The sequence below is a fragment of the Limulus polyphemus genome, unplaced genomic scaffold (genome assembly GCF_000517525.1).
Source record: "Limulus polyphemus unplaced genomic scaffold, Limulus_polyphemus-2.1.2 Scaffold6243, whole genome shotgun sequence".
In the NCBI taxonomy this organism is placed as follows: Eukaryota; Metazoa; Arthropoda; class Merostomata; order Xiphosura; family Limulidae; genus Limulus; species Limulus polyphemus.
The window spans coordinates 26,214-36,403 of NW_013671853.1; the positions used below are offsets into that span (position 1 = coordinate 26,214).

A 10,190-nucleotide genomic window follows, 5' to 3' on the forward strand; every position below is an offset into this window, starting at 1 on the left:
ATCACTTGTAAAGCCTCATATAGAGTACTGTGTACAGTTTTGGGCTTCCTTCCTCAAGAAGGACATTGAATTGTTGGAGAAGGTTCAAAGAAGAGCCACTAAGATGATATGTGGGATGGTGGGATTGTCCTCTGAAGAGAGACTAAAATCTCTTAACCTCCTTTCTCTGGAGAGGAGAAGGGTCAAAGGGGATTTGATTGATAATATAGATCCATCAAGCTTTTATGTGGTTAGCAGTGAAAACAATAGGACAAGTGGTCACAAGTTCCAATTCTTGCAGTGTAGGAGTCATCTGCAGTTTAGACAGTATTACTTTTGAAACAAGTTGGTTGCCTTTTGGAATAAGCTGCCTTCAAGGGTGGTGGAGGCAGAAAATTTAACTGAGTTTAAGAAATGATTGGATGAATACACGAGTAGTAAGGGGTGGTTATAGTTGGAAGGGACATCCTTGATGGACTAATAAGCTCCTTTTTGTCCCTTTAAAATTTTATTTATTTATATTTATTTATTTAAACTCTAATGAGTGAAGATTTCTACTAAACTGACTCATTAAGATAGTGTCCCAGATGGACTAGATTTAATGTTACTTAGATAACTCAGTAATGTAGACTTACCCAGGGTAACCTGCACTAAACAATTGACAAGTCATTTCTGTTCAAACATAAGATAAGTTGTAACCTTGGGACACTACTTGACCTAGCATTGGAGGACATTGCTATCAATATCCATACAAAAGGTGCATCTTTACAGCTGCAACCTTCACAGGTGGATCAGTTATTATCTTAAGAGAATAACAAAGAACAAAGGTAACTATAACAAAATAACTTAACCCTGTGTTATGTGAAAACTGAACATGCTCAGAATAACTAACTAGAAGGAAGGCAGCTAGTCAACATTGCCCATTACTAATAATGCTTGGGTTACTCTCTACCAATAAACAGTAAGATTGACTGTCACCCCATGGCTGAAAGAGCAAGTTTGTTCGGTGATGGGTTTTGATCCCTAACACTCATATTTAAAGATATAATAAAAACAGATACAATTTTCAGATTGATAACAGATATACAAAAATTATTTAAAATAATTTTTCATACCTAGAGCCATCAAATTGTGCTAAATTCAGTAAAGAAATCTTCTTAATAGAAATAAATTGTATATTTAGTTAATATCCTAGGTTAAAGTTTTTCATTGTTTATTCCCATCTACTTGTGAATAAATTATATAAAGAATACCAATTACTAATTAGTAAAAAGCAGGTGAAAGTAGTTAGTAGCTGTGATTTATTGGAAGAAAACAACAGTGGAGTGGTATTTTCTTGGTCTAGTTCCTTAATATGCATACACAATATATTTGAAATTCTGTGGCCTCAGATGAGCCCTTAATCTTGCTTTAATATTGTTAGCTACTTTTTTAAGATCTTGATAATTCTGCTTTGCTGATCCCGGTATGTGTCATGTTCTTTGGATGTTCACAAAAATTATTCAGAGTGTGGAAGTTATTGGACCAAACACACTGTTATTAATATTCCATAACTGAATGTTGATGCCTTCTATATTATTGTTGCTGCAATGTAGTAGAAATAGACCTAACTTCTCCCCTTTCTCACTTTTTTTACAATGACCGTCGTATGGGTATGATGAATAAGGCAAATATAGAACATGCTAAAGAAAGCCTACTCTTGTATTACTTTCTCTCAGAAAAATATATATATATTAAACAAAAGAAGTACATATATGGACAAATAGAGGTGCAGTACTGTGGTGACTGTAATGATATCAAATTCACAAACGTTCAATTTATAAACCTAATAAAATTAAACAAGTATGCAAATAAAAGATATTTTGTGAAGGTGAAATAATACAATACACACTGTATAAAAGATAAACAATGACAAATACCACATATTTCACCTGTGAAACATTTTATTTTAGGTCAAACCATCACTTACTCTACCAGGAGGTCGAGATGTATATGGAACATATAAATGTAAAGCTGAAAACATGTATGGTATTGATGAGATTGATATAGATCTAAAAGAAGCATGTAAGTACATACATTTTCGTAAAAATTAATATTCCTTATGTTTTTATTTTGAGAATTTTTTTAAGGTACCAATATAGACCATTCACAAAATTTTGGTTTCCTGTTAAAATGAGTAATAGCATATAAAATTTTGATATTTATTGTGTTGGCATGGTAAAACTTTGGTACAGGCTTTCTAGTGAAGAAAAACTAGTGATAACTTAATAAATGGTTATATTAGCCATTGTAGTAATTTGTACTTTATAGCATTTCCAGCAATCTTGTAACTGTGTGAAGGCTGCATTTTCTGAAATATTTAATGTCTATTTAAAACAAGAATAGTTATTCATAGCTTATTATTTATTCAAACTATTTTCTGTTATATTACTTGAATGTTGGTATAATTAAACTTTGTACTTCTTTGATTAGTGATAAAGTTCTAACTAATACCTTTCAAGAGTAACTAAACATTTGCTAAAGTAACTAAACACACACTAGTAAATGCAACAAGCTGTCTTTTAGAACTAAATTTAATTTTAAATTACTCTTAGTTTATGGCACAGTTCTTCTGCATCTGTTCTTTCATATTGTTCCCATTTTCGATCATCTCCTCAGTCTCTTCCTCAATATTCTGAGTATCTTCCTCATTTTGCTTTTCTATCAATATAACAATCTTTTCAGAAGATCACACTCGCATTGAAGTTGGCAAGTTGAAATAGAACGTATCAGCTCCTACATTTAGCCTTTAGTCTGCATTCTTGTGTCTATCAGATTAACTCATTAAGATAGTATCCCAGATGGATTAAACCTAATATTACTTAGATGACTTGGTAATGTAGACTTACCCAGAACAACTGGAGGTCATTGCTGTTAGTCTGGAAGACAAGTAGCATTTGCACCAGACTTGTAAGGCAAAGTAGTATATCATTTTACATAAGTTTCTGTATCTATCAAGTGCTTCTCGAGGCTGATGAAAGGATGCAAAATGAGATGTATACTTGGGGAATCTGATTCTAGGATGGTGACTTATTTTAGTGAAACATCTTCTTAAACTGCTAGTTTGTAGTTTCTGTATATCTAGCTTTCTGGGTATATCTGTGCATTAATGGTCACAAATGCCAAGCAGCTTTGTAAGAAAGCATTTAAAAAAAGAAAAGAGCCATAAAGTGTGTTCTATATTTAGTAAATGATACTTGAAAGAAAACTGTCATTTGTGCCAGATGTTATTTCATCGTAGTAAAGTCCTAAAGGCAATTCTAGCTGTGATGGCATGAAACATTTATTGGTTTTGAATAGCTTCTGCTGAAAATTAACTTTATAAGATCTTTCAAGCTATTGTCTGTTTTGACATACATTTTTTTCAGATCTTCTGGGGAAAGACATGCTCTCTACCTCATTTTGTTTCTACTTTTATTTTCCATAGTGTTTGAAGTGAAGCAAAATTCCATATTTTGTTTTCTTTAATTACATGATAAACTTTAGTTTTTTAATGAATAATACTATAGTTTGATGTTTCAGTGTGTGCTTGAATCTCATACTTGCAAAGTGTTGGTGTAACAGATTTGCTCAGGCCAAAATCTGAATTATGGTGCTGATAAAATAGGAGAAGAATATTTAAGAACAATTTTGTAGTCTTAGAATATATGTGTTAGTAAAATGGAAATAACCTAAATTCCAAATAAAACTTGAAAATAACAATAAATAGTAAATAAAATCATAAATAACTAGAAACAAAACTTGTACATATCATAAATGTAACATTAAAGCAATTCTATAAGACTAAGAAACTTAAAAAAGTTACTTTTACCTGAAACATAAAACCTTTTAATACCTTTAACTGAATGTGTATAGGGTCAATAAGTTGGACCAATTTCATATTGGAGAAGTAATGTTGACTGTAATTCTGAATTTATGAAGTATATTTTCATGAAATGTGTCAAGTTTTTAATCAGCAGTACAAGTCTGTTGTACATAGAAAATCAGATGTGTTACTAAAGGTTTTGTATTAAAGATATATCTGTGAAATGGCAAAGTCAGACTGACTCAGATACTGACTAGTCAGAGTGAGGTTATATTCATGTGAAGAAACAAAATACCTTTGTCCATTGTAATGTTTGTAGTTTATATAACCTATACAACCTCCTAAAAACATAGCTAAAATGTTTTCAGTGTCCATATGTATTGTAGTTGAAATTTGTGCTACTCTGATATGACCTGTTGTGAAATTAGTGATGTAAGGTAGCATGAAATGGAGATAACTCTGACATCAAATGCATAATCCCCATACACACTTTGACACCCATCTGTGCACATAGAGTTAAAATTCTTACAAAAAATATTTATAGTTGATAATTAGCATCCCATGAAGGAGAGATTGAGAGGTGTCATCCTGATGAATTATATCAGGGGCACTGTGAAATCACTTTGGCCTTGAATTACTGTATACAGGTGTCCTGGGGTGGCTCCCCCAGGGTCAGTGGGCTGGTTCTGATTGGACCAGTGTTGGACGTTCTCAATGGGTGTTGTGGACATTGTGTCTAATGCTGGTGTTTGGGTATTTTGTCCATGAAACCCTGGGGTAGATGCATCAGTTGTGGTGGTTCCCACCTCTCATACTTTCGTTCTTGCCCTAAATGAGTGGAAGAAAAAGAGTTACAATATTTACATCCTAATAATAACATCTCTTATCCCAAGGCTCAGAAGTTTTTCTCCTCTTCTCCACCTCGGACATATGCTGCTGCACTCCATTTCACTACTACAGTGGTAGTGCAGGAAGACCTTTCTTTCACCATGAAAAAGTATTTTGCTCTTCATGGATTCAAGAGTTGATACATCTGTGTATATTCCTGTTTCTATCCCCACCATCACATCTAGTGACTGCTTGGGCCCCTCTCCAACAGCCCAAGGTGCAGGACTATTATTCAGTCATGCCTTCAGTCACTTCTGACAGAGATTTGCCCAACTGTCCCATGGAGGTCAAGAGACCTCTTTATTCTAAAGAAAAATATCGTGGCCACAAATAAAAAAGGTTCTCCATCCACTTCTTCTCCTTCTAAGTAAAAATGGCCCTTTAATACCGTGGAACTGTCAAGATTTTCTTTCTAATTTGTATAACATTAAGGTCTTGATCAATTCCTATAATTCTGTGTGTCTCTCCTTACAGGAAACACCCCTCAAACCTGCTGTTACTGTCACCTGTTGGTGGTTTACCTTATAATGGAATGACAGGATGAGTTCATTGAGGTGTGGGACTGCTGGTTGACCAGCATATACCCACCATGTCTGTTTCACTTAATACACCCCTGCAAGCTGTAGCCATATGTATCTCCATGGGTCATACCATCACTATGTATTCACTTTACCTGTCACCAGGAGAGATTTATGATCAATCACACCTTAATGCTGTTATTAAACAGTTGCCATCTTCCTTCTTCATCATGAGAGACTTTAATAGACACAATCCCCTTTGTGGTGATGCTGATATTGATGGGGGGGGGGGTGTCCTTCTGTGGAGTGTATGCTTTCAGATCACAATCTTTCTCTCCTCAATACTTGTTCATTTACCTATTTTCACTCACCTCATCAGTCTGTTACTGCTATTGATCTATCTATTTGTTCCCTTCACTTTTTGTCATTTTTCTTGGAGGGTGGACAATGACCCATGAGGCAATGATTATTTTCCCATCCTTTTGGGGGAGTGTGCCCACAATCATTGCCACCCGACTCATGTACCATGGTGGAAGTTGGAGCAAGCTGACTGGCTCTCTTTCACTGCTCTCTCAAAACTTGATTCTGCTGCCATTAGTCTTTTCACTATTAATGACTGTATGGAAGCAGTAACTGAATGCATTACTCAAGCAGTTGTTCATTCGAATCACAAAACCTGGACATGTTTCCCAGGGTGGATTTCTGACTGCCAGTGGATGCAGAACGCTCAGAAACGAGCCTGGGATTTTTTCAAGTATCCCACTCTTTCCAACTGCATTGCTTTCCAGTGGGTTCATGCTGGTTCAACGTAAAAGTCAGAAGGAATCCTAGATGATGCTCACCACCAGCATATTTTTTACTGCCAGTTCTAAAGTCGTCTGGGACAGGATTCAGCAGTTCAATGGTAAGTATGCTTCCCATCCCCTTTTGATCTTGCTCTCCAATAGCGAAGACACTTGGGTAGTGCTTTTCACAACTTTATAGCACCTCTGTCTCTTCCCCTGCCTTCTTGGCCAGGAACTCATGGGCTGAGCAATTGCTACTTTCTTTTCAGTAGATTGCCTCTATAACTGTAATCATCCATTTATGCTGATGTAACATAAACTTGCTCTTCATTGGTCTGGCAATACATTGGTTGGACCTGCTGATATTCATTATGAGATGCTGCACCATCTCTCTCCTGCCTCTCTTCCTCATTTTCTGGTTGCTTTTAGCCAAATTTGGCATAGGAATGTTTTCCAGATGTTGTTGCAAGACTGTTGTCATCCGTTTTTTTTAAGCCTGGGGACAATCCAAAGATTCCTTCTAATTATTATCCTATTGCTTTGACTAGCTGTCTCTGTAAGATTTTCGAGAGGATTAATATTGTCCATCTTGTTTGGTTCCTTGAATTAAACAACCTCCTCTCCCCCACCCAATGTGGTACTCCACCATAAACCACCTAATTCGTCTTGAAACTTCAATCAGGGAAGCCTTCCTCAAGAGGGAGCATCTTGTTTCAATGTTATTTTTTCTTGAGAAAGCTTTTGACACTACGTGGAGGTATGGAATTTTACAGAACCTCCACATCTATGGGTTGCATGGCCATTTGTCCATTTTTATTTGTAGCATTTTACTCAACAGGAGTTTCCAAGTCTGCATGGGTTCAACCTTGTCCAATTTCTTCACACAAGAATTTGGAGTCCCTCAGGCCTATGTCTTGAGTGTCACACTTTTCAGTATTAAGAGTAATATTATCACTGAACAACTCCTTCCTACTATTATAAACAGCCTTTATGTCAAGGACTTCCACTTTTCTCATTGGTCATCCAACATGAGGTTTATTGAGTTGCAGCTTCAGACTGCTCTCACTCTCTTGTTGGGGTGGGCCCGAGCAAACAATTTTACCTTCTCACCCTCTAAAACCATTTAAATTCATTTTTGCCACCAGTGGGGTTTGTACCCTGATCCTGAGCTCCGTCTCTTTAGTGATATTCTTCCTGTGAAGGCTGGGTCAAAATTCTTCGGACTTATAATTAATTTCAAGCTGACATTTATTCCTCACATTAAGCAGCTTTGTGTCAATTTACCAAGGCATTGAACATCCTCTGTGTCTTCTCTTTGACTTCTTGGGGGAGCAGATAGTTGTTCCTGCTTAGATCTATCATGCCCTCATATAATCAAAGCTGAAATATGGGTCTGTGGTTCAGCTAGGAATTCTATCTTGAAAATATTGGACCCTGTGCACTTTCTGAGGCTTTGGCTCTGCATAGGGGCTTTTCACACTTCACCAGTCCAGAGTCTGTACACTGAGTCCCATGTACCTTCTCTTCACCTCAAATATTTGTAATGTTCTTTGTAATATGCGACCAAGCTTACAATGGCATCCTAGCTTGGGTTGTTTCTTCCTTCTTCAATGGGCTTTCCTCTTTGAGAGTCAGCAGTCTGCCATTTCTCCATTTGGTCTTTGTATCCAGCATAGTTGGCTGAATTAGGTTTATCATTTGATGATATAACTGAGTCCAATGATCAGCCCATCCATCCATGCTCATTACATTTAACCTTTCTTTGAGTCATCTGAGGATGACAGATACTCCCAATTGGAAGTACTATTATCATTTTGCCAAATGTTTTTTTATACCATTCTTCTGTTCTCATTTTTATGCCCTCAGTTTGATACATGACATTCCTTCTTGAGCCTTGCTGGTGGCACCTCTTTGGGTAGCTTAGCCTTGGTTTCTTCTGCTTCTTTGCTTAGCATCCAGAATTCCTTCCTCCACCCAATGTCCTCTCTCTCTTTTGCTTCAACACATCCCTTTTTCATCACAGGATGTTGTCCCTCCATCTTCATATGTGGGATTTGTCCGGTTCATTGCCTGTTGGACCAGACTCTTTTCATTATATAACCTTATTGTTATATTTCGATTTCCCACCATGTCTGTCTATCAACAAAAGTGCAGGTCTTTCATTATTGATTCATCTACCACTCCTTTTCTCCCACCCATTCTATTGTGAACCACCTTTTTGTCTTTTTACTTGGCTGTTTGACAATGATTTGCAGGTCCTCACCATTGTAGGTTATCAGGAAGCTTTGTCTACTACATTTTGTCTTTCCTGGTATAACAGGGTGTTTTCTTCACCTGTCCTGTCCACTCTTTTCTGCTCCTTCATTCTTCAGTAGGTGTCTGTGACTTGTTGATGATAAATGAACAGCATGCACTTGTTTTCAAAATAATATATATATATATATATTTGGAACAAATTAAATGTATGTACAACAAATTCTTCACACTATAGAGGTTATAGGCATATCATAAACACTATATATATATATATAGTTCTCTTCTTCTTGTCAAAAGTCCACTTTAGAATTTCAGTTGACAAGCTGAACTATCTTCTCTATTACTATTGCACCAGTATTCTGTGTGTGATTCACTTACAATTGTGGCATGAGTAACCATAATTGTTTGGTCTTCTTTCATCAAAATATCCTCTGTTCCTTTTGTCAAAGTGTACTCAGGCTGATTCAATTCCTTTAGAACCACACTTTTGATGGAATAGATTATTATTCTTATCTCTTTTTCTACTGTTAGTCTTATTCTAACATATTAAATGTTACGCCTATGTCAATTGTTAGGCCTATCACTTCTACGGTAGTTAAATTCATGCTGAAATTTTCCTTTCCCATAACTTTACTCTCTTCTGCTATTGTCTGTCTGTTGTTTTTATGCATCTCACACTATTTATATGTTTATCACTTCATTGTCTGCCTGCCTTCTAGAAATATCTATATTGTTACATATCTGCTTGTTTGTTAATTTCCAGTAGAAATTCATTCCGAGGAACTTCAGTGATACAAGTCCTTTCTTGATTAAACCAGTTTATTCTTTCTCGATACAAATTTTTAGTACACAGTAATTCCACAGTCAGTATGTTTCTCATCACTTTAAACTTAACAACTTTTATAATACACGCTATAAATCACAGCGATTCACAATCTCACTAACTTCGCTCTCTACGAGTGCAAAACACACACTAGCTTGAAACAGAATTGTAAATTACCCAAAACTTACCGTAACTACTGTTCACTTTATCATCTCCTGGCTTTTCTCTGCCAGGCTTATATGCTAACAAAGAGGCATCTCTAACATTTACAGAGTTCCCCGATTAATCGAGAAATTCACCATGCGTGCATGAGTTGCCATGAACAGACATGATCTTTCTAGAATCTCATGACATGTTACTAGCGTTACATGACTTCTGCTGTCATAACAGTATGTTACATGTGTATATGTGATGTATGAGAGACATTTTTATGCACAGCAGTGATGGTTATAAAACAAATCTGACTTGGATAACAAAGAGGTTAGCATTAAAAATTATATTTTTAATTACAAATTTCAACCAATGCCTTAGTTACCAAGTGGCTGTTGTCAGGATATGAATTAGTTTTGATAACATATCTTATGTTTTTCTCTCTTACATGCTTATTTTTCAAATAGAATGGTTAAAGGACCAAAATTTCATGAAAATATATTAGGAATACTTTAAAAATCCACTAATGATATAAGTCATATTCAACTAAAACATGTAGCTATATTGAAGCTGGTAGTTACTGAATTTGTGTGGAAAAAGAATGATGGCAGTTACAATATATGTGTGGAGTTTGATTTTTTTCTGCTGGTATGCACTTTCCAGCTTTTCGCTAGAAATTTGTTTCTTATGTTGAACATATCTTTTAATTTAATTGTGTAAAACAAATTTATTATTCATTATGTAAAACACATTTAAAATCAAGAACATCTTCCATGCAGTCACAATAAAGAGATTCAATGAGTGGTTTGATTAACCACCATGTAGCTAATTGAGACTTTTTTATATTTCTTACAAGTATGTAACATATTGTTACGACAACACAGGTAATGTGACGCTTGTATCACGCCACTTCCTTCTCGAACCTTCATGAAATGTCGGGAGACTAC

General features: G+C 35.8%; 1 protein-coding gene across 1 annotated transcript in view; it reads left to right on the forward strand.

Annotated features, from left to right (window-relative positions):
* The window catches only part of LOC111089440 (fasciclin-2-like), a gene marked incomplete at its 5' end in the record, with an annotated part of 41,442 nt that overhangs the window by 20,637 nt on the left and 10,615 nt on the right, over positions 1-10,190 (forward strand). The window contains one exon of the mRNA XM_022401937.1: positions 1,932-2,043. Within this exon, the coding sequence (XP_022257645.1) occupies positions 1,932-2,043 (112 nt within the window). The remainder of the gene's footprint in view (positions 1-1,931; positions 2,044-10,190) is intronic.